This window comes from Salvelinus namaycush, chromosome 23 (genome assembly GCF_016432855.1).
Source record: "Salvelinus namaycush isolate Seneca chromosome 23, SaNama_1.0, whole genome shotgun sequence".
Classification (NCBI taxonomy): Eukaryota; Metazoa; Chordata; class Actinopteri; order Salmoniformes; family Salmonidae; genus Salvelinus; species Salvelinus namaycush.
The window spans coordinates 18955437-18981769 of NC_052329.1; the positions used below are offsets into that span (position 1 = coordinate 18955437).

The 26333-nt window shown below is 41.8% G+C and overlaps 1 protein-coding gene across 1 annotated transcript; it reads right to left on the bottom strand.

Annotated features, from left to right (window-relative positions):
- Positions 1-10974: 10974 nt before the first annotated feature.
- Positions 10975-24353, bottom strand: LOC120018513 (homeobox protein BarH-like 2). Its single transcript, XM_038961741.1, has 4 exons — positions 24167-24353; positions 16258-16573; positions 11604-11688; positions 10975-11274 (listed from the first exon to the last, which is right to left on the bottom strand). Exons 1-4 carry the CDS (start codon positions 24351-24353, stop codon positions 10975-10977), a joined length of 888 nt encoding a protein of 295 aa, XP_038817669.1.
- Positions 24354-26333: the final 1980 nt, after the last annotated feature.

Below are 26333 nucleotides of genomic sequence, written 5' to 3' on the forward strand. Positions count from 1 at the left end.
TGCGTTGTTCGTGTTTCTTATTTTGTATTACGTTGTGTTAATTTATTAAAACACTCAATCCCTGAACTTGCTTCCCGACTCTCAGCGCATATCGTTACAGCACCAAAGAGAATGGCTGATGTTTTAGGAGCTCCTAACCAACTCTGCTATTTTGTTTGTTTTTTTGCGTTGTTTGTAACTTTGTACATAATGTTGCTACTACCGTCTCTTATGACCAAAAATAACTTCTAGACATCAGAACAGCGATTACTCACCTCGAACTGAAATAAGCTTTTTCCTTTAACAAGTCCGATGAGACGGATATGCTGCTTTCCCGGGAACAGGCCCAAATCCCCGTCATTTGCGTGAAGGAAAGACAGAGAAAAAGGTGCGGAGGTCGGGCTGCCTTCTCAGATTTCGTAGGCGATCGAGTAAACTCCCACTGCCATCTGTTCTATTGGCTAAGGTGCAATCATTGAAAAATAAAATGTATGACCTACGATTAAGACTATCCTACTAACGGGAGATTAAAAACTGTAATATCTTATGTTTCACCGAGTCGTGGCTGAACGACGTCATGGATAATATAGAGCTGGCAGGATTTTGCATGCACCGGCCGAACAGAGAAGCTACGTCTGGTAAAACGAGGGGTAAGTGTGTGTGTCTATTTGTCATAACAGCTGGTGCGCCTGAGGTAGAGTACCTTATGATAAGCTGTAGACCCCACTATCTACCAAGAGAGTTCTCATCTATAATATTCGTAGCCGTCTATTTACCACCACCGACCGATGCTGGCACTAAGACAGCACTCAACCAACTCTATAAGGCCATAAGCAAACATGAAAATGCTCATACAGAAGCGGCACTCCTAGTGTCCAGGGACTTTAGTGCAGGCAAACTTAAATCAGTTTTACCAAACTTTTACCAGCATGTCACATGTGCAACGAGAGCAAAAAAAACTCTAGACCACCTTTACTCCACACAGAGATGAATACAAAGCTCTCCTGCGCCCTCCATTTGGCAAATCTGACCATAATTGTATCCTCCTGATTCCTGCTTGCAAGCAAAAACTAAAGCAGGAAGTACCAGTGACTCGCTCAATACGGAAGTGGTCACATGACGTGGATGCTACGCTACAGGACTGTATTGCTAGCACATACTGGAATTTGTTCCGTGATTCATCCAATGGCATTGAGGAGTATACCACCTCAGTCATCGGCTTCATCTATAAGTGCATCGACGACGTCGTCCCCACAGTGACCGTACGTACATATCCCAACCAGAAGCCATGGATTAAAGGCAACATCCGCATCAAGCTAAAGGCTAGAGCTGCCGCTTTCAAGGAGCGGGACACTAATCTGAACACTTATAAGAAATCCCGCTATGCCCTCAGACGAACCATCAAACAAGCAAAGCGTCAATACAGGATTAAGATTGAATCCTACTACAACGGCTCTGATGCTCGTCGGAGGTGGCAGGACTTGAAAACTATTACGGACTACAAAGGGAAACCCTAATGCGAGCTGCCCAGTGATGTGAGCCTACCAGACGAGCTAAATGCCTTTTATGCTTGCTTCGAAGCAAGCAATACTGAAGCATGCACGAGAGCACCAGCTGTTCTGGATGACTGTGTGATAACACTCTTGGTAGCCGATGTGAGCAAGACCTTTAAACAGGTAAACATTCACAAAGCCGCGGGGCCAGACGGATTACCAGGAAGGGTACTCAAAGCACGCATGGACCAACTGGTAAGTGTCTTCACTGACATTTTCAACCTCTCCCTGACCGAGTCTGTAATACCTACATGTTTCAAGCAGACCACCATAGTCCCTGTGCCCAAGGAAGCGAAGGTAACCTGCCAAATGATTACCACCCCGTACCACTCACGTCGGTAGCCATGAAATGCTTTGAATGGCTGGTCAAGGCACACATCAACAGCATCCTCCCAGATACACTAGACCCACTCCAATTCGCATACCGCCCCAACAGATCCGCAGATGACGCAATCTCAATCACACTCCACACTGCCCTTTCCCACGTGGACAAAAGGAACACCTACGTGAGAATGCTGTTCATTGACTGCAGCTCAGCGTTCAACACCATAGTGCCCACAAAGCTCATCACCAAGCTAAGGACCCTGGGACTAAACACCTCCCTCTGCAACTGGATCCTGAACTTCCTGACGGGCCACCCCCAGATGGTAAGGGTAGGCAACAACACGTCTGCCACACTGATCCTCAACACTGGGGCCCCTCAGGGGCCCCTCAACAATGATGCGACAGCTTATAGGGAGGAGGTCAGAGAACTGGCAGTGTGGTGCCAGGACAACAACCTCTCCCTCAATGTGAGCAAGACGTGAACTACAGGAAAAGGCGGGCCGAACAGGCCCCCATTAACATCGACGGGGCTGTAGTGGAGCGGGTCGAGAATTTCAAGTTCCTTGGTGTCCACATCACCAACGAACAGTCATGGTCCAAACACACCAAGACAGTCGTGAAGAGGGCACGACAAAACCTTTTCCCCCTCGGGAGACTGAAAGATTTGGCATGGGTCCCCAGATCCTCAAAAGGTTCTACAGCTGCACCATCGAGAGCATCCTGACCGGTTGCATCACCGTCTGGTATGGCAACTGCTCGGCATCTGACCGTAAGGCGCTACAGAGGGTAGTGCGTACGGCCCAGTTCATCACTGGGGCCAAGCTTCCTGCCATCCAGGACCTATATAAAAGGCGGTGTCAGAGGAAAGCCCATAAAATTGACTCCAGTCATCCAAGTCATAGACTGTTTCCTCTGCTACCGCACGGCAAGTGGTACCGGAACACCAAGTCTAGGACCAAAAGGCTCCTTTACAGCTTTTACCCCCAAGCCATAAAACTTCTGAACAATTAATCAAATGGCCACGGACTGTTTACATTGACCCCCCTCCATTTGTTATGTACACTATTGCTACTCGCTGTTTATTATCTATGCATAGTCACTTCACCCCTATCAACATGTACAAATTACGTCAACTAACCTGTACCCCCGCACACTGACTCGGTCCCTGTATGTAGCCTTGTTATTGTTATTTTATTGTGTTAGTTTTTATTCTTTTTTACTTTAGTTTATTTGGTAAATATTTTCTTACCTCTTCTTGAACTGCACTGTTGGTTAAGGGCTTGTAAGTAAGCATTTCACAGTAAGGTCTACACTTGTATTCGGCCCATGTGACAAATAAAGTTTGATTTGATTTAACACCGGGGCTGGACAGAGGGAGAGCTGGGATGAGTGGGATAGTTTGACCAGGGCATTAGCTAGAGCAAGATGACAGGGAGGCGGACATCACTGTAATAAACACAGTAAATGCATTAGCTGCAGAAGAGACCTTAAAGTGGAGAAAGGAAGACCAGATTGGGCCATACCAAGGTGTTGGTGTAAAGAGGCTGACCTCTTTAAATGAAAGCAGCTGATTAGTTAACAACAGGAAGGGATACAGAAATAATCAAATCCACTTATGAATGTCTCCTGGAGTTTTTCAAGTTTGCTGTTAGTTGATGAAGAAGACAGGAGATAGGTTGTGCTAATTTAAAAATTGATCCTAATGATAATAAGCCTGTTGAATTGGTTGTAAAATACTAAATAATTTTCAGTATCAGTATCTGTCAAATAAAACTGATAGTGGTCCTGAAGATGATACAGTATTTGAATGCCAAGCTTTATGAACATTTCACGATGTCACGACTCCCGCCGAAGTTGGCTCCCCTGCCTGTTCGGGCGGTGCTCGGCGGTCGTCGTCACCGGCCTACTAGCCGCCACCGATCCCTTTTTCCTTTTCTGTTAGTTTAATCTTATTAGTTGCACCTGTTCCTATTTGTGTTTTCTTGATTTTCTAGCCTATTTAAGCTTGTTAGGCTTGTTAGGGATTATTTTGTGTTCACGTTTAGTGTTGGCTGTGGTTTTGTGCTCCGGACCGTTTTTACCCTGTGTTTTGGGTTGGTCAGTGTTTTCCGCCCTGTGTTTGGGCATGACCGTTTGTGCCGGAATAAAAATGCTTATTTTTCTTGAACCCTCTGCTCGCTGCACCTGACTCCTACCTTCCACTCCTATTCATCCGTGACACACGACCAAGCTTGCATTGACGTGGGGTGGACCAGTGCACGTGTCATCCATATGAACAGTCATGTACAGTACCAGTCAAAAGTTTGGACACACCTGCTCATTCAAGGGTTTTTCTTTATTTTGACTATTTTCTACATTGTAGAATAATAGTGAAGACATCAAAACTATGAAATAACACACATGGAATCATGGAGTAACCAAAAAAGTGTTAAAAAAATCAAAATCTATTTTATATTTAAGATTCTTCAAGGTAGACACATTTGCCTTGATGACAGCTTTGCACAGTCTTGGCATTCTCTCGACCACCTTTATGAGGTAGTCACCTGGAATGCATTTCAATTAACAGGTGTAAATTGTTCAAAGTTAATATGTGGAATTTATTTCCTTCTGAATGCGTTTGAGCCAATCAGTTGTGTTGTGACAAGGTAGGGCTGGTATACGGAAGAAAGTCCTTTTTGGTAAAAGACCAAGTCCATATTAAGGCAAGAACAGCTCAATTAAGCAAAGAGAAACGACAGTCCGTCATTACTTTAAGACATGAAGGTCAGTCAATCCGGAAAATGTCAAGAACTTTGAAAGTTTCTTCAAGGGCAGTCGCAAAAACCATCAAGTGCAATGATGAAACTGACTCACATGAGGACTGCTGCAGAGGACAAGTTCGTTAGAATTACCAGCCTCAGAAATTGCAGCCCAAAAAAATGCTTCACAGAGTTCTAGTAACAGACATATATCAATATGAACTGTTCAGAGAAGACTGTGTGAATCAGGCCTTCATGGTCGATTTTCTGCAAAGAAACCACCAATATGAAGAAGAGACTTGCTTGGGCCAAGAAACACAAGTAATGGACATTAGACCGGTTGAAATCTGTCCTTTGGCCTGATGAATCCAAATTTTAGATTGTTTGTTCCAACCGCCGTGTCTTTGTGAGATGCAGAGTAGGTGAACGGATGATCTCCGCATGTGTGGTTCCCACCGTGAAGCATGGATGAGGAGGTGTGATAGTGTGAGGGTGCTTTGCTAGTGACACTTTCAGTGTTTTATTTAGAATCCAAGGCACACTTAACCAGCATGGCTACCACAGCATTCTGGTTTGCGCGTAGTGGGACTATCATTTGTTTTTCAACAGAACAATGACTCAAAACACACCTCCAGACTGTGTAAGGGCTATTTGACCAAGGAGAGTGATGGAGTGCTGCATCAGATCAACCAACCTCAACCCAATTAAGATGGTTTCGGATGAGTTGGACCGCAGAGTGCAGGAAAAGAAGCAAACAAGTGCTCAGCATATGTGGGAACTCCTACAAGACTGTTGGAAAAGCTTTCCTTATGAAGCTGGTGTAGAGAATGCCAGGAGTGTGCAAAGCTGTCATCAAGGCAAAGGTTGGCTACTTTGAAGAATCTAAAATAGAAAGTATATTTTGATTTGTTAAATCAAATGTTGGTTACTACATGATTCCATATGTGTTATTTCATAGTTTTGATGTCTTCACTATTACTCTACAATATAGAAAATAGTAAAAATAAAGAAAAACCCTTGAATGAGTAGGTGTGTCCAAACTTTTGACTGGTACTGTACATGTGCACGGTAATGTTCTCCTCTGTTGCTGTTGAAAACAATAGGGTCATTGTTAATGTTGTCGGAAGTATCTCCCTCTATTGACTTTAGTACGCCTGCTGTGGTTCCTACCCTTGGTATTTAGAAATTGCTTCCCCTGTCATAACAGAGAAGAGACTAAAACACTGAGAGCACCCCTCAAATCGTCAGGGCTAATTGCCTGCAGAGCGTGAGTTAAGCTGACAGGTGAAGGTGCGCGATGGATGTCTTACCGGTGGGTGGGGGTGGGGGGGGGGGGGGGGTTAGGGATTGACACCAGCTCCAATCTTTATGACCTGAGTCTGAACCTGTGACAAAATTACAGGCTCTCCAATAAGACCGCTGGTGTTTTACCCAGGGCTGTTTCTGTAACCCTTCCTTACCTCGCCACACAACAATTACCCAGCAGTGGTGCTCTGCTCCCTGCCTGTGGAGACCTGCCACTCCGCATGGCTCAGCTCACAGCTCATACAACAGGCCTGCCTGCCTAGCTGGCTGCCAACCACAGCCTTTGTTTTCACAAGGCTTTAATATGGACATGTTGCCCTCGGTCTCTGCAATTAAAACAGATCCACTGTACCTGCTCCAATCTATCTGGTTTTCTCGTCCTAATTTAACCACGTGACTTGGTTGAGTGAATCACTTCTCATTCAACATCAGCCTGGCTCTGGCTGGCAAGTGATGTAATAAATGTAAAATATTTCAACATAGACATTGGTCTAAACAAATGATTGGGAACAGTACAATGCAAAAGTCAATAACGAATCAGTAATTCCTTGGTAGATCGTGATCGTGATCCTTGGCATCTTCACATCTACGTTTTCGTGCAGTCGACTGGCATGGAAATTTGATTCACAGTCATCATTCTCAGTGATGAGGTATTATTTTTATTCAACGGCTTAGAATGATGGGGTCTTGACAAAAGCAATGACAGTGAAAACATGACATATTTTGGCTCCAGTTGCAGATATCCAGCCTCTTACTCATGTTATAGTCAGTGTTCTGGCCAAAGTAAATATAAACTGAGCTGATGCTCTGACAGTGCTTTTTAAAGTAGGCAATTGGCATTATGCTGATGCCCCTTCCACTGCGTGTCCCTGAAAATAAGATTAATATTTGTGTAGCTTTAATACAATGGATTGATCTTGCCTTGCCTGTTCAAATCGTACACTGGCTTGTACTATAGTGCTAGGCCTGAAGAAATAGCTACTTCGAAAGAGTTTCCCGTCCCCTTCGTCCTCCACCTTGACCTTCCTCAGACCAGTAACACACACACAGACCTGCCTCTCACCCCCCACCGCACCACCACTTCCTGCCCGTAGGGTTGTACTGACGGTCCAAAGAAGGGCCCAGGGGTTGCTGTACGCCTCTAAATACACACTCATAGAAAGCATCCTCACTGTGTTTACACAAGGCGTTAGAGCACATTGCATCTAACTCAGTGCCAACCTGCACTGTTTGCTTTACAAATCATCCATGTCTGGTATCATGCACTAAAAATATACTTTACAGCATAACTAGCTTGCCTGGCCTGGGTCAAAGAGGAGTGTCTCAGTGTACTAAAGGCCAACGTGCTTGCCGAAAAAGATCAAGATGATAAATGTCACAACACAGAGTGCATAAAAGCCTTTGTTCTCTAATCCTGATTTATGGTCAACTCTTCCATAAAGTATTACGAGCACAGTGCAACTTTGTGAATTATTTAATTTTACTGCAGTATTGCAGTTGTTAAATTGTTTTTCATGAATACAAATGTAAATTGCAAACCCATGATATGATGTTGTGTATGTTTAACAATTTACTTGATTTGCACAAATGAGTGATTTACACAACTGTCATTAACTATAGTGATGTCAATGGATAGATGAAATACTGTATGTACTTTTCTATGTGACATGCAGTACAGTTGTCTATTATGCATTGCCTCGCGGCCTCGCCTTCTGCCGTATGGAGGGGATCTGTCATATCTATGACAAGCCTTTTGTGTCAACTCAGTTCGAACCTCTTGCTGCATGTCGGCAGAGGGTTTCACGTCAATGTAGTTACATTGCATATCAGATCAAATGGAAGATTCCTCCTAGCAGAGTGAGAGCATCAAGATATTTTTATGCATGAAGATTAAATAAACTCAGGAGTACACTTCATTCTGGTTCAAATAATGCTTAAAAATACAAATGCGTTTTCCTGAAAGTCAACTAAACTTGGATACCATGCTTGTGGTCTGCTATTCAAAGTTCAAAAAGATCAAAAATATTCCAGAAAGTAGTATATCAATATCAATATTATTATAATCAATATTATTATAATAAAGTGGGACTTTCATCATTCGTATGGAAATTATTGTCATTTTATTAAGTGTATTTTAATACACAAAACACACCTTGTATATGGTAAAAATAAAACAATCAGCATTGTGTTGTCCATGCCAAAAGAAAACTATTCAGTAGCTTACCAACAAGCATTATTTACATCATAAAAATACTGTACTAGTTTATATCAAACTAAATATAGATTATTTGTTTTAAAAAAGGAACTCTTTACAAAAAGACATCTTTAGAAGGAAACAACAGGAGGCCAAAGCAGAAAATAAAAGTGTTGACAAGCAGCTGAAGACAGTTTTATGTGGGGAGTCTGTAAGACAGAGTTAGAGGACTGCTCCGTTGATGCAATGGCCTGCGGGCTGAAAACCTCTAAAAGATTTTAAATGTTTGTCAGTTTCCTCGTTTCTTTGGCAGAGGGTGTGATTTATTCATTTCTACAGTCTCTGACAGTTTAAGAGACTTCCCTCGTGGCAGTAAAACCCCTCCACCCCCAGTTTCAAATAGAAAGTTAAAGGGTCAGATACACTCTATTTTTTTCAAAATGAAAATAGAACCCTTTACCTATACTGTATATATACAGTACCAGTCAAATGTTTGGACACACCTACTCATTCAAGGGTTTTTCTTTATTTGTACTATTTCCTACATTGTAGAATAATAGTGAAGACATCAAAACCATTAAATAACACATTTGAAATCATGTAGTAACCAAAGAAATGTTAAACAAATCAAATTATATTTTAGATTCTTCAAAGTAGCTAACCTTTGCCTTGATGACAGCTTTGCACACTCTTTGCATTCTCTCAACCAGCTTCATGAGGAATGCTTTTCCAACATTCTTGAAGGAATTTCCACATATGATGAGAACTTGTTGGCTGCTTTTCCTTCCCTCTGCAGTCCAACTCATCAAAAACCATCTCAGTTGGGTTGAGGTCGGGTGATCGTGGAGGCCAGGTCATCTGATGCAGCACTCCATCACTCTCCATGGTCAAATAACCCTTACACAGCCTGGAGGTGTGTTTTGGGTCATTGTCCTGTTGAAAAACAAATGATAGTCCCACTAAGTGCAAACCAGATGGGATGGCGTATCGCTGCAGAATGCTGTGGGAGCCATGCTGGTTAAGTGTGCATTGAATTCTAAATAAATCACTGACAGTGTCACCAGCAAAGCACCCCCACAAAATCACACCTCCTCCTCCATGCTTCACGGTGGGAACCACACATGTGGAGATCATCCATTTACCTACTCTGCATCTCACAAAGACATGGCAGTTGGAACCAAAAATCTCACATTTGGACTCATCAGACAAAAGGACAGATTTCCATCGGTCTAACGTCCATTGCTCGTGTTTCTTGGCCCAAGCAACTCAATTCGACCATGAATGCCTGGTTCACACAGTCTGCTCCAAACAGTTGATGTTGAGATGTGTCTGTTACTTGAACTTTGTGAAGCATTTTTTTGTGCTGCAATTTCTGAGGCTGGTAACTCTAATGATCTTATTCTCTGCAGCAGAGGTACCTCTGGGTCTTCCTTTTATTTGGCGGTCCTCATGAGAGCCAGTTTCATCATAGCGCTTGATGGTTTTTGCGACTGCACTTGAATAAACGTTATTATTGACTGACCTTCAATACTTAAAGTAATTACTTAAAGTAATGATGGACTGTCATTTCTCTTTGCTTCTTTGAGCTGTTCTTGCAATAATATAGACTTGGTCTTTCACCAAATAGGGCTATCTTCTGTATACCATCCCCTACCTTGTCACAACACAACTGATTGGCACAAAGCAATTAATATATATTTTGATTTGTTTAACACTTTTTTGGTTACTACAAGATTCCATATGTTTTATTTAATAGTTTTGATGTATTCACTATTATTCTACAATGTAGAAAATAGTAAAAATTAAGAAAAACCCTTGAATGAGTAGGTGTGTCCAAACTTTTGACTGGTACTGTATGTCGTTATCTGACATATATTTTTCATTCCAGAATATTACTACAGTATGTTGCAGTGCATGTCTTTATAGATACAAATTGAAATACAGTATATTGTTTTGGAAACCTATCCAATGTAAAGCAACACAACACAAGTTAATTGACCAAATAAACAAGACAATACTGTAGCTCATGGATAGAAATACAATTCCTTTCAAAGCTTGACAAAATAAGTACAACGGCAGTGTTAACTGTAATTCAGAGCATATAGTAATTAATTGCCAAAGTGTTGCTCTTTTTAATAAGCAAAAGTAAAACACTGTTAAAGAACACTTGATATGAATTTGGTATTAATAAACCTTGGTGTTTCTAGACTGGTAAAGCTTGTTATATCCTCTGAGAGAAAAAGGCACTATGACCAGTGTGGTCATGTTGTGTTATATCTGTGGCACAGTATTGATTTACATATAGCTACAACACTCAGGCAAACTGGATAGCATGTGACTAAAGGAGTCCTCTCTCGGTAAACAAGCAGGTCTGAGGCTGGATAGCATGTGACTAAAGGAGTCCTCTCTCGGTAAACAAGCAGGTCTGAGGCTGGATAGCATGTGACTAAAGGAGTCCTCTCTTGGTAAACAAGCAGGTCTGAGGCTGGATAGCATGTGACTAAAGGAGTCCTCTCTCGGTAAACAAGCAGGTCTGAGGCTGGGGAGGTGATCATGTTGTTCTAAAAGGAAAACAAAAACACAGGGACAAAATGCACTGTACAATTCTGGATGTTTCATTTGTGTATACACCTAACTCTACATGTAAACTATTTTTAAAACACCATTTTTTTCCAGTATATGGCAAAAGTGATATGGCAAAATCAAACAGATCTACCGTACCTATGAATGTCACCCACTCTAGTCAAACCTCAAACACGACTGACTAATCAACACCAGACAGGCTTTTTTCAGTGATCCTGAGGCACTACAGTAAGTGCTTCTGTTTTCCAGTCAGCACCAGTCTTTGGCTGTTTCATTCAGACATGAATAACTGTCTTCTTTAGCTGGCAGCATGTGTCTCTGACTGCATCGGGAGTGACTGCTCTTGCTGCTCTCGACCCTCGCTCACCGCCGTGGGATTGTAGGTCTCTGTAGCTCCAGCGACATTGCTGAGGTCCTGGGGTTCCGACTGGGGAGCTTCGCTGTCGGCCAAGGCCTCTTCGGCTGCCATCCTCATTCTCTCGTCCTCAGCCAGCCTGGCCAGCCTTTCCTCTGCCTCGATCTCCTCGGTGGTGGGGATGGAGTTCTTCTTAGGCCTGCCCTTGGGCTTGGTGGGGGCCTCCTGTCCTCCCTTCAGCACCTGGAGCAACACATCCCACACAAACACAGACACACGGCTCAGTGGGGTTGTGATGAATGCTGGCCGCGGTCAAAGGCAACCGTGGTTATTATAGCAGTTAAGGGAAGATGTATGGCTCTGAGCTGCTCCATGTACAGTCATTAATCTGGAGAGTTAACAGTTTGAGCCTTTTGTTCTCTGAGCTGCTGACCTGACTAGACTAGACTAGACTTGGTGTCCCAGGCCCTCATCCCTCATCATCCCTCAAACCCAGACATTTACACCCCTATCACTCCTTCTCTCTACACTGACCCGGGGTCATTGTTGTTATGGGTGTGTGGCGCTCTCACCATTTTCTTCCACTTCATCCTTCTGTTCTGGTACCAGGTCTTCACCTGAAGCTGTGTAAGGCCTAGGGATTGGGCCAGGTCTAGTCTGCAGGGAAACAAAGACGTACAGTACACACGGCAACTCAATATACAGTACATGTTTCTGAAACATGAGTTATTTCTTTATAAGATTAAAAGCAGCAGTAGATAGACAATTTATTTCAGTGGAGGCTCCTCAGAAGAGGAAGGGGAGGACCCTCCTCAGTGAATTTCATTAAAAAAAATGTTTTTTAACATATACAAAATATTATCACGTCACCAAATAATTGATTAAAACACTATTTTGCAAAGAAGGTCTACAGTAGCCTCAACAGCACTCTGTAGGGTAGCACCATAGTGTAGCTGGAGGACAACTAGCTTCCATCCTCCTCTGGGAGGAGGACAGTAACTATGACAACTTCTGGAGGACGTCCTCCAACCTATCAGAGCTCTTGCAGCATGAACTCACATGTTGTCCACACAATCAAAGGATCAGAGAATGAATCTGGTAATGAAAGCATAAGCTACAGTTAGCTAGCACTGCAGTACATAAAATGTGGTGAGTAGTTAACTCAAAGAGAGAGAAAGACAGTAGTTGAACAGTTTTTAACAAATTAATTTCTTCCAAAATGAAAGAGAAGCAAGAAAGAAATAGAGAGAGAGATTATAATTTTTTCACTTTCAGTTTCACTTACTTAGCTATCAAATGCAGCTAGCTAGTTTAGCCTACTGAAACACCCTGCTCAAACAGAGGGATTCTATGTTCGCTACCTGGCTATGACTTTCCAACACAGCAATGGATCCAAATCAAGGTAAGCTTTTGGTTTTACTAATTTGTTGCCACCAGGGCCTGCTGGTGTAATTGCTTACTGAATGTACACTGTACCGTTACTGCATAATTGTAGCGGGTTTACAAACGCGTTAATTATATTAGCTATGCCGATTATGAAGTTACTTTAGCTAATATGGTGACAACAATGTAGGCTGTGTGTAGCAGTTTGGCTTGGAAAGGTTTTTTCGCCTGGTCACATACAGCTGATGTGTTGTGCACTGAAGTCCACAAGCGAAGGGAAGAGGTGAGAGGAGGAGAGCGCATAGATGCGAGAAGGAATACAACGTGGCTGCAATGAAAGGGAACTGTGTCTACGTGTGATCAGTGGTGTATTCATTCTGCCGATTCTGTTGAAAAACATTTCCTAAACGGAAGCAAACAGAACAAAACGGGGATAAACATACCTGAATTTGTCCAATAGAAACTCTAGTTTGCAACTGTTGGACTAATGATTACACCCCATATCAGTTAGATGCAGGCAAGAGTGTGCAAGGCGGTATTGAATGTCAGTCCATGTGTCACTGTCTCAAATTTGTCTCTCGACCTGTTTGCACCTACGTTGTAAACTGTCATTCATAGACTAGGTTGTAGCAACCTCGTGATGGGTATAGGGAAAATTCAAGTATCATGTAGTAGCCTCAACCTATCGCTGTTACATTGAACTGGGCGAATGAAATATGAATGACAGACATCCAATATGCTGTAATAGAAATTAAAAAAATTGTCCTCCCTCATCTTAAACGACACCGACCGCCACTGATTGATTTACACAGAGAGGGTGTAGCTGGAGTAATAAAAACAAATTAATTAGTTACTTTTTCTTTCCAATCACCTGTTGACTATCCTACTTTATAACCACATTCTGGTATGGTGCATCAGAGTACTGTAGTCTCTTTGATACAACCCTGTTATGGTTCAGAGAAAGACTTCACACCTGCAGCATACAGGAGAGACCATATTGAACATCTGTAAGGGAGGTCAGCAATCGAATCAAAGCATCTTTATCTGGATGTTCAGGGGGACACTTCCTGAACACTTCCACCACATGTGCTCTGATCCATGACTAATAAGGGTATTGGATGGCGTGTAACATGATATCCCAGGAAGGGGGGTCAGTGAAAGAGGGATCAGCCTACAGCGGGAGGGAGCTTTATCAGGGTTTTTAAATGAGATTTCCGCCACATCTCAATTCTATGTCCTTCACACTCAAATGAGTGTGAAGGACTCTTTACATTTGATGTAAAGAGATAGATAGAGAGAGAGAGGTGTGTGTGAGAGAGAGAGAGAGAGAGAGCGAGAGAGAGAGAGAGAGAGCAAGAGAGAGAGAGGATGTGAAAGAGAGCTAGAGAGAGAGAGAGAGAGACTAGATTACTACAGAGCCATCAGCTTGCCCTCTGATCTTGCCACTCTTCCTATCTTCTCATCCTCCCTTCTTTCCCATCTTCTCCTTCCCTTTCCCGTCCTCTCACCATCTCTATCTGACCTGATTTGAAAGTATTACATAGAGGGAACTCCAGTTCATTCAAAAGCATACAGTATTGACAGCTGCACTGCCTCAGTGATTGAGTGCAGAAGAAAAGTGTCTGTGCATACTTTGAAAAACCACTCTACACCAAAAATACAGGCAATCAAGCTGTCCATCATGCTTTACTGTCAAACCGCCCAGTGGAGGGACTGGAGGCAAGGAAAGTAATTGTAGGAGAGGAAAGCACCCCAGTTATTTATGGTCATTAGTTTTCTATGGGGGGAAACCACACACTTACAGCGACAGGCAGTACTGTACAGTACTGTACGAATGACTCTGCTGGAGGCACTTAGAAGTCCTCTGTTTGCTGTTCGTCTCAAACCTGTATCAGCAGGGATTTTAGTTGCAGCTTAATGCATAATGATAAGGATGATGATGCTTATTATACTAATCTCAATGAAATAAAATCATTATTGCTTAATGATTTAAATCATTACAGTCTGTGGTGTGGTGTTAGGGGCTTTTTATATGCTGTTTTCCTCAGAACACTGTCTCAGTCAAAGACCACAGTGTCTCCAAGCCAGGAAATAGCTAAAGAGACAAGGAGTTATCTTTGGATCATAGCAAAGTGAACTGGGGAGCACGACACACTTGTGATGTTTTGAAAGGGGATTTTCTCTGTTTGTTTTCCATCCAGCTGTGGGTTTAATTAGTTCATCACAGCCAGTGGGAATTTGATTATTAGCATGATACAGATTTGGCAGTGAGGCCAGGATGGGTCGTTTGGATCACCGCTGGGCTGTTGTAGTCTACCTCAGCCTGCCTGGGAGTTTACAGAAGAGCTGTGGTGTGGCTCATTGGCTAGAACAGAGAAGTGTGATTTGCATTGAAGTAGAGATGCATTGTGGGAGTTTTCCCCAGGGATGGGATGAGTATAGACGGGTTAGATGACAACGTCATGAAAACAATGTGCGCACTTCAATGGGCTATAAGTCTGTGTGTTGTTATGATTCTGGATGACCAGATAGCTAGCAACAATAACAAGAAGCTGCCATGTGGGGAATCGTAGGTGGCTCATTTCAGCTAGTTTCATCTTGTTCTTGATACCATGTCTTGTTTTGAGGTGTTTTTACTAATGTCACATCTATGCTAATATGGAAAAACATTTGCTAGCTAGCTAATCAACAACTGTAACAATGTATTTGAGAGACAACAAGTGCTCATTGTACAAATGTATTTATGTTTCCAATAAACATTGGAGGTGAATATAGTTTAGATGTTGTCAACAATCTAAACCAACCCTGTCTGTTTTGCCTCATATTTGCACACACGGTGGTTTTGTTGGTAAATCACTATAGACAGGGCTGATAACAAACCTCCTCTAGCAAGTCTTTTTGAGATTCTTCAGGGCCAAGGAGAAGGAACACACAGGTTTAAAATTGTAAAGTTCCGGTAAATACAGTGATGCCTTTTTAGTACAAATCTAGAACAATATAAAAAATAACTGACCATTTTTAAAGCATTTTGTGGCTGTTGTGTTTTAGTAAAATAATGATTTATCTTCTCGCTCAGATCAAGCTGTTGTAACCATGTGTTGCTGAGGTTTACTAGCTGTCTGATGTTCTTGTTGCTCGACCGAAGGAAAATATGAGGTTTATGGCTCAATATTAATTTGGGGTATAATGGAAATATGTCCGGCAGGCCAAATCTAAAAGTGGAGTTTAAAATAAAATGGAAAATGTGTTATTGCAGTATGTCAGGTATCGAAAACGACCCAGGGACTGGAACCTACGACATGAATATTAGCATGGATATTACCTCATCTATATGCAGTGTACAAAGCTAAATGTATTTTATATACACCGTCACATATATTACATGATTGGCAGTAAATCAATGCAATACATTCCTGTTTGCTTGTGTTGGCAGACGTCCCTAGTTTCTTGAATAGAGCAGTGATTCTTTGTTGAGGCTTTTTGCTATTCAAGAGCTTAGGGTTAAAACGTTACTCTTGTCTCAACTAGAATGCTGAGGTAATGCCTGGATTAGAGAACTTAACATTACATGACACATTACCCAGGACATAAATCAAAATGTTATGATGTTGATGCTGAACCTCTAGTCAGCTATTGCATTTGTTTTATGTTTTATGAAGTTTGGTTGCTTTCACAGAATTTCCCATTTTCACAAACTTGAGTGTCACCGGACTAAATACTGTATGAAATTTGAGGTACTATAATACTGATCTATCAGGAAGGAAGCTTCTTTCAAGTAACCAGTCAGCCTCTGGGGTGCTATCATTTTGGCCTATCACAGGCGAGATGCAATATGATACTGACCTATCAGGGGTGGAGAGGTACTTCTGTTTCTGGAACTTCTTCTCCAGGCCCATGAGCTGCAGCTCAGTGAAGATGGTGCGGCTGCGTCTGGGTTTCTTCAGTCGGGTGGTGCTGTGCTCCGTGTCTGACTCGCTGCTGATGCTGACAGGTGTCTCGCTGTGGGAGGGCTCGGAGACCCGGGAGTGGTGCTGGGGGGAGAGCAGGGGAAGGTGGGGAACCTGGCCGGGAGATGAGGGCTGGGAGAGGTGAGGGGGCATGTTGGGGGGCTGCCGCGTGATTACTGAGAGAAGGGGGTAGCCCCGCAGTGAGGAGGATCCTAAAAGAGCAAAAAGAGAGGTCAGAGGCAGGTGAAATGCAGAGCAATAAACACAATTGTACTTTTAAATGTGTATTTGCTACTGTATGCATCACCTTGGATGGCAGTTTTTATAGACCTGTAATAATCACTAAGACAGGGTTCTTTTTGCTATTTTTTTACAATGAAAAGTGTTTTGACCTCTTTGATGTAGAAGGTTCTGATCCTAATGACGCACTGTGTGTTTTACTCTGCCACTCTGAACCCACCAATTGAATAATTATTTTGGGGCCAGATAAAGGATGTCTCTCTGCCACCTCGAACACACACACACACACACACTGTAAATCCGAAGTGACTATGCCCCTCGCCATTTAACTCTGCCCCCCTCTCTCTATCTCTTTATCTATGCAGACAGAAGCATCGAGACGCCAGTATCAATAAAAAGTAACAAATGTCTGGGGGAGCCACCCACTGGAGCCAAGACCAAAGACTGCGCTCCGCAATGAACATAATATCTGGTGGTGAAAACCTTACGGCTTCTAATAAACATCAGATCCCAATGGCATAATTTACGACTGAACTAAGACAGACATAGAAACTAATGCTCTGTTTGCTATGTGGCAGGAGAGAGGGATGTGTTGAGGAAGAAGATATATAAAATCCAATGACAGAAAAGAGAGGACATTATGCTGTCACATTACATACACAGCATACTCTTTCCTCTTGTGTGTTCCTCACTTCCTGTGGTGGATCTGCCTCTCTTATCTCTCCATCAACCCATAGACATGTTTATATTATTCAAACCCTACACGTACAACTGAGAGGATACATCCAGGCAGACCTGGGTCGTAAATTTGTATCCCCTTTCTCTGACATTTTCAGTAATGTTCAGCAGTTATGGGAGCTGGTGTGACAGGGGGTTGGTTGGTCTGGGAGGTAATTGAGCATGTGTTCGGGCACATGGGGGGGAAAGAGGAGGGAGGTTACGCGCTGCAGCCTGCCCCTACCATATCTACACCCCCACCCTGAACCCTCCTCTCTTTCAGACAGAGCCTCGGGCTCGTCCCTATATACGTGACATCATCGCAGGGCGCTGAGCTCATCACTAATCTTCCACCTTGGAGAATCGCTGCTGCTGCTGTCTGGACATGATGCCTCATTCCCTCCACAACACTCTCTCTCTCTTTTTCTCCTTCGTTCTCTCTCTTTCTCTGTCTGTCTCTCTCTGTATCTCTCTTTGTCTCTTTTTCTGTCTCTTCCATATTAGCTCTGTCTTTGATGTTGAGTTGTGACAAACTGAGGGGACCTGTGCAGATAAATGTCAGAAAAACTTGTTTATTATCTCTTTGTTGCATTTTAACATAAAGTGCCTTCGGAAAGTATTTAGACCCCTTCACTTTTTAAACATTCTGTAACGTTACAGCCTTATTCTAAACTTATATTACATTGTTTTTTCCCCCCCTCATCAATCTACACACAATACCCCATAATGACAAAGCAAAAACAAGATTTTTGACATTTTTGCTGACTTACTTATTTTTTAAATACATGAAATATTACATTTACATATGTATTCAGACTCTTTACTCAGTACTTTCTTGAAGCACCTTTGGCAGCAATTACCACCTTGAGTCTTCTTGGGTATGACGCTACAAGCTCGGCACAACTGTATTTGGGGAGTTTCTCCCATTCTTCTCTGCAGATCCTCTCAAGCTCTGTCAGGTTGGATGGGGAGCGTTGCTGCACAGCTATTTTCAGGTCTCTCCAGAGACGTTCGATCGGTTTCAGGTCCGGGCTCTGGCTGGGCCACTCAAGGACATTCAGAGACTTGTCCCGAAGCCACTCCTGCGTTGTCTTGGCTGTGTGCTTAGGATCGTTGTCATGATGGAAGGTGAACCTTCGCCCCAGTCTGAGGTCCTGATCGAGGCAAAGATGAACGGAGCAAAGTACAGAGAGATCCTTGATGGAGCAGGTTTTCATCAAGGATCTCTCTGTACTTTGCTCCGTTCATCTTTGCTTCGATCCTGACTAGTCTCCCAGTCACTGCCGCTGAAAAACATCCCCACAGCATGATGCTGCCAACACCATGCTTCCCCGTAGGGACAGTGCCAGGTTTCCTCCAGAAGTAACGCTTGGCATTCATGCCTAAGAGTTCAATCTTGGTTTCATCAGAACAGAGAACCTTTTTTATCATGGTCTGAGAGTCTTTAGGTGCCTTTTGGCAAACTCCAAGTGGGCTGTCATGTGCCTTTTACTGAGGAGTGGCTTCCATCTGGCCACTCTACCATAATGACCTAATTGGAGTGTTGCAGAGATGGTTGTCCTTCTGGAAGGTTCTCCCAACTCCACAGAGGAACTCTAGAGCCCTGTCAGAGTGACCACTGGGTTCTTGGTCACCTCTCTGACCAAGGCCCTTCTCCCACGATTGCTCAGTTTGGAAGAGTCTTGTTGGTTCCAAACTTCTTCCATTTAAGATGGAGGCAACTGTGTTCTTGGGGACCTTCAATGCTGCAGAATTTTTTTGGCACCCTTCCCAGATCTGTGTCTCGACTCAATCCTGTCTCGGAGCTCTACGGACAATTCTTTCGACTTCATGGCTTGGTTTTTGCTCTGACATGCACTGTCAACTGTGGGACATTCTATAGACAGGTCTGTGCCTTTCCAAATCATGTCAAATCAATTGAATTTACCACAGGTGGACTCCAATCAAGTTGTAGAAACATCTCAAGGATGATTAATGGAAACAGGCTGCACCTGAGTCTCATAGCAAAGGGTCTGAATACTTATGTAAATACGTATTTATTAATATTATTATAAATTTTCACTTTTCACTTTGTCATTATGGGGTATTGTGTGTAGATTGCTGAGTTTTTTTTATTTTTTATCCATTTTAGAATAAGACTGTAACATAACAAAATGTGGAAAAAGTCAAGGGGTCTGAATACTTTCCGAAGGCACTGTATGTATTTATCTTTCGGAAATATATTGGTATTATTATGGAATAATACAAAATACACAGAAATATCAATACATAAAGAGTCCAAGTGAATAATTACTTGCTGTCACATTAAATGGGAAGATTGATTGAAAAGCAAGGAAGGAAACGTCTTGGTTTCTTTCACGGTCTTCAGGAAATCTCCTGTCAATGTAGAGCTTGAGGTTGTCTTGAGAGTTGTGACAGCCGTGTCTTTTGGATGCTTGTCAGAAGGGAAAAATCAGACCTCATGGTGACTTTCTACTGACAACTGAGCCGGCTTCCTTAGCCCAGATCTGACACATTGTTGACAAGTTCCAGTGTCCTGTCAATAGTCTACAAATAAACCATTTGTGTAGCAAGGAGAGTGCACTCTGTCCATGCTAAAGCACACTGATACTCTTGACAAGCACAATCGGAATGCTCGGACTGGCACATGTGCTTGTGGTAGTCATTACAGAATAAATACCTCCTAATAATAGATAAAGAATAGGCTGGTAGCATTAGATACACACATGCCTGTTTTATCATATGGTATCGATAACATAATAATTATACATTTTTTTTAAATGATTTTTGGTGTTTAAATTACATTTTATATATAATTTAAAGGCTTTGATAATGGCAGGACTTAGTAGAATAAGTCACCATTTTGCAGTGAAATCTCCAGCAACAAACTCATTGGTTGTTTGATATTTACTCCTTATTTTCTGCACCTTTTCTATTTGTTTAAATGGATTCCAAGATGATGATTCAAGACTTGGTACTCAGAGGCCACATGAACTTACAGTAATATGTATTGTTTTGGGTGTATCATGTGGTGACAGGTTGAGAAGTGTTACATTAGACATGTTTATTTCTTCACTCAACAGCCATCTTGTCAAGCCAGCCCAAGTCAAACACTGCAGGAATGGGATGGGCAACAGGGTATGCTGCTTTAACTATCACTCATTTAATTGAAATTAGTCACCTGCTTTTGACAGATCAGACCAGTTAAGTGCCAATTTCAACTCAAGTTTGGATTTCATGAGATGTTTTGAGGTTTCTAGAGTGTTATGTGTAGTGTTGTGGTGCTATTTTCTCATGCTCACAGGCAGTTTTTTCAGATGTGTGCCAATCCGAGGGCATTGTGTTTCCTGTAAGTGTTAACTACGTATTTTACGTGAAACACAATCCTGTGAATTTTACCTTGGCATTTGACAACAGCCTGCAGTGCAATCTACTGTAAAACCGATCTCTGATCTGCCTTGATGCAGAGCTCTGATGATGATCTGATGGCTCAGGAATTGTGTGTGTGTGTGTGTGTGTGTGTGTGTGTGTGTGTGTGTGTGTGTGTGTGTGTGTGTGTGTGTGTGTGTGTGTGTGTGTGAGAGAGAGTGCTTGTGTGAGTGGTTGTGTAAGTCAATGCTTTATGTGTTAACAGAGACAAGATCGTACCCCTCAAGCTAGCCTCATGGTTAATGGCAGGCCTTATTGTCTGTGGTGGATTAGCTGTTAAAATGGGATGAAAAGCCTTTTCTCTCCCTGCTTTCTTCCATAAACCCTCAGCGGTGGCGTAGGACTATGATGCAGTACCTGGGCCCCTCGAGGTCCACACCCTCCTATTTGGCCGTTTTTCATCGCGCTGTCATGTGAGATTACGCCAGAGTTGATCTTTATCTCTCTCACCTCCTTCCAGAAATCCCACTAAAAGCCTTGCCCTGGGTTCTGCTGAGAGATGAGACTCTAAATTAAATATTGTAACCCACCATTACACTGTTCACTGCTCCCCTGCAAGGTAATGATCTGCTGGAGGTCAGGTCTGTCTAGCAGGTCTATCACTCCTGTAGTTTTACAAGGCACAAAACGAGAACAGAGAATAGGCTCAGAGGTCATCAACCGGTTTTACTGTGAACACTGTCGTGAGGGCATTTGGCTTGGCACAGGTAAATGGACCAACGTGAAATGTAAAGCAAGGAGCAGAGAGGTGTGGTCCGTGACAGACAAAACCATCACAGAGCAGAGGGGGTTGTTGGATCAAAGAGAGGAGTAATCACTTTGTTGACATGTTGAGTGGTCTCTTACTAGTTGATGCCATATTATATCAAGAACAAACAAATATCTTGTAATTTGGGTAAAATTACCTGCCTGGGACCACTGTCCTATAGCAGCCTCTACTGGTAATTGCTAGAGCAGAAGCTCCACACTGTGAGAATGTAGACTCCACTTTCACTGATGGGGACCACAGCGGGCCAATGGACTTTCACTGGCTCTGGGCCTATAAGCCTGCCAGCTTCTATATTGAGCGTTACAAGCCATTGAAGTGTGGGACTATACTGTGTCTCACACCCCCTCAGCTAAGTGGTGGGCACTGGGTAGTAATATGTGGGCTGGTTACTCTATCCATCCGTCACGGGGTTGCCAAAACCCTTTACAGTGCCCTCTAGCACATACCCGAACCCCACATCGCCTGCTATTTATATCTATGTCGCTGTCATCATCAAATTGCAGCAGTTATTATTTCATAGTTTAGGTAATTATCATAATGATTATTTGAGAGAGCAGTAGTCAATGCTGTTGTGACTCATAACAGCAGAATAACCCATTAAGAATGGATTTAGAAATTCTGCTGCATTTGAGGGAAAGAAATGTGTTAGTCTTTCAGGCCAAATGCTTTTTAGGGAAATTAGTTTGTCACTTTCTTGTATAATTATAACACAGTGTTGGAAGCATTTATGACTGACTGCAGTAAGCTATGATAAGTGTGAAGAAAAATAAGTTGATGATTTAGAGAAATCAAGTGCTAAGCTAGATGTTTTGTGAACAAAGCATTATCTGACCGGCTAAGCAAGTGAGACAGCATTCAAATAGTTTGTCTTCACACTTTGTGGCAATGTTTTGTTTTGTTGCTTTTTCAAATTTGCTTGTATTGATTAAGGAAGAACATGCAATCATTATTTTATGCACTAATTACTTGTTTTGATTGGCCTTTTGGGATACTGAATGAAGAATGAAGTTAGTCTTCCTCACTGAAACAGTTGGATCAAGCACACGTAGCCCATGAATTTACACGTTGCTGAGATGACAATCGCAATGAATGTCTCTTCATAAAGCAACATACTTCTATGAATGACGGTCATTGGGGCTGACTTGCACACTTCATCACCATACTGTAACCTTTCATGGTGTTTGCACAAGCAACTGTAGTGTCAGGTAGATAAATGTCCATCAATGATGACATACTAACCTTGCCCTTAACCACCATGTACCTGCCCTCACCAATATCAAACCGTGGAACTCTGGGCACATCCTGCACCCCCATATACCCCCCAGAAAGTAAGTTGGGTAAAGGGCATTGCCCATGCTTCAGTAAATGCAAAGTAGCAGCAGTAAAAGTCATTAGGCAAGGCTCTGGGTTTAGCACTGCGCCCACATTAATCCTTCTGAATGAGGACAAGTGGCGTAGTAGTTACTGCTCTAGAAACCAAACGCCTGCTGTTTCATCTAAGTGCAGGGTTAGTTATTGTGTGTTCTGAGTTCATGTGTCTTTTGTCAGAAGTGAATATGTTAAGTTGACAGTGTCAACATAATTCATGGGGAATCAGGTTTCACCTTACTAACCGCCTTGATCACTACACTGGGGCTTGGTTCATCCTGTATTTTTAACATGAACATAAAAGACTGAGGTTGATAATGATCTGAATGTCAGAGTAATATATTATACTAATAATATAGACTTATTGGAGGAATTTGCTGATTGATTGTGAGACATCATACTGAGTAAATGTTGCTTAACTTTCATAGGCCCTAGTACAAAATGTTTTATTTGTGAATGAAAGTATATGGAAATTACAGTTAAACTGTGAAATCATGTTTTGGATTGGAAAAGGGTCACATCCGTTCTGCTGTTGTAAAAGGAATTTAAAACGGTCAAGTATATCAAATAGGTTACAACACATTAGGGGTCTACATTACATCTACTGTACCTGTTGCATTTATTTGGTGTGCTTTATTTCACGGGTTAAAGTTACATGATAAATCCCTGTAAATAACAGGCTATCACAAGAGTAAGCACCATAATATAGCAGGCCTAACACGAATATAAAGGTGCACCATGAGTAAAAGTGCAAGTGAGGACAGTCGCCTGAATTAAGTTTACACATCATCCATCGCTATAGTACTCGTCTTGCACAGGTAAACTTCAACATGAATTGACAATCATGACGTCGAATGTGATTCTGAACCTGTCCCTGTTCCTTATATTAGAGATGTATCGAACAGAAAGTCATGAAAATGCAGCTCAATTTCTTTAAAGCTGTTAATTTACATGTAACGGATTCTGCACAGGTGTGTTGCGCCATGCTATGGCCTCTATTGACAATTGAATACAAGTTATTTTGTCAATACTCCTAATAAAACCATTAGCCTTATGTATTTCGTGATATGAGTAGACCCATGATGGACGACCGCCTGGACATATAAGAAGCATATGCCTGATAACTCACTTTGTTCATGATAAACAAAATCAGATGTAGTTTTCATACAATAATGATTAGCATTCACTGAATGCATAGCAATATTAGATATAAACCATTAACACCATTATGCATTCATCAGCATCCCTTGATTTGACTGAGAGTTCAAGCATATCCACTTACCCGAACATGAGTGCAGAGGTTTAGGCCTAACGATGAGTGAAGGGCATACAGAGTAAAGAGAAAGTTTCTCAAAGTAATCACATGTTTCCTTGGAAAGAATTTCGTCAATCATAAAAGTCTTGTAGCGACGCCTGGCTGCTTTCAGCTGCCCGGAGGAGGAGAGTCTCAACTCGGCTTGACAGTGCATGATGTCCCGATGTGCTTGGCTTTCGCACTGTGCCCAAATATTAGTTCAAAATGTCAAAATTAAACCAGTTCAAACTTGAGAGTTGGGTGTCTTCAAGCAAATTCGTGTTATTGATGCATTTTAGTCGTCCGTTTTCCGAAAAGGTTTGCTTTGTTCTATCCCTGGCCGTACTAACTGCAGTAGCCTTCAACTTGAGCCGCGCAGTGGGCTTCAGAGTGGCTATTATGAACAATGTGCCCGGACGCGCCGCTATATATAAACGATCTCCCCACACACATTTTTACTGCAGGACACTCCAGATGTCAATCAACGTATATCTCTCTCTCTCTCTCTCACTATCCCGCAATGTCTCTCTCTCTCTCGCACTATCTCTCTCAGACTGACAGACACACTCGCTCTCTCCCTCAACCCCTCTCGCTCTCTGAGCAGCCCAAACCGGTCTCGCTTCTTTGTTCTTCCCTATATCCACTCTAATTGCACAAGGCGTTCAAAAACTTTACAGTAGTAACATTGGCCATATGATAAAATATTTCAGATGATTATTGGAGGGATTATTATTATTATTGCCATTATTAGTATCTGCTTTAGTGTTATGCCTAACCTTTTAGCAGCTAATTATTGTGTTCATATTATTTCTCGAACATCAATAGGACTATGGATGTGCATAGTTGATTGTAATAGAGAAGTGCGTAGCCTATAAATAGACTGAATTTAAATGTATGGTAATAGAAAAGCATGATATTTTGTCAAACGCTTCAGGCCTATTATGTTATGCCTAATTGGTGGGATTAAAATGAATGTATAACTAGGCTACGCATGAATGAATATGGGCTATTTAATGCATTGGGCTCACACGTAAATCAAAAATATATTATTATTATTGTAAAGCTATTATTTAAAAGCAATTAAGGCATAACAAAACGACTATACTAAATTATCGGATTAAAATAAATGTATAGGTAGGCTATGTATTTAATGCATTTGGGATTACACATACAGTTTAAATATATTATTATTGTAAAAGCTATTCTTTAAAAGCAATTAAGGGTTAAGAAAGATAACAATAAACGACTACAAACTAACCGTAACACTAAACGTATTTTGCAGTGCAACCCTGCTTTCGTACTACGGAGAAAAACGTATTGCAGCAGGTTGGTATTATTCCTTCTTGTGAGTTGAAAGAGGAACTTTTGTAGCGTTGGTAATTTTCTTATGCACATGTTTTTCGATCGTGTTTTTCTATTACACATTTACTTTCGTAGCCTAACACAATAACACACTAATGGTAATTTTTTTAATGCTATTTGTATAGAATTATAATTATATTATTGTTGCTATTGTGCCGTTATTTGTTTGGTTATTTGTTTATTATGCCGTTTTGTAGGTCTTTTTGTAGGTCTTTTCGTCAACGAATTTGACTTTAAAACCAAAAAGTTATGGCATGGATATATTTACAAGGTGAGTAAACAACCGACATTTCAAACATAACGATTCAAACATAACGATGAGGTTTAAGTAACCTTATGTTCCGTTTTACTTGCCAAATAAAAATGACGACATTCAAATATGTATTATTAACCCTCAATTTAACTTCTGGCTTTATTTCTACCAAGGGTTGTCAAATACCTACTGGCTATAAGATAATAACTGCCTAAAAGCGAATACCTTCTCTATTCTGCAATGACGTGCGGAAAGGTGGGTAACTGGCAAGACAATAGGCCTACTGTCTTTAACATTTAAACTTTTGGGTCTTGAAAATTAAAGTTAAATAACACACGATTATTGAATTGATTTCACCAGAAAATAAACTGTTGTAGTCTATATGTTCATCAACTGCAGGGCCATCGAAAGTAATTATACAAAATAGTCATAAGCACTTATAAATCAGTAGGCCTAGAGAAAAACATTGCATTTTAATGGTGCGTCTTATACGACCCTGCAACCATTTAGGCTTTTGTCAGAAATAGTTATACCTGTGAG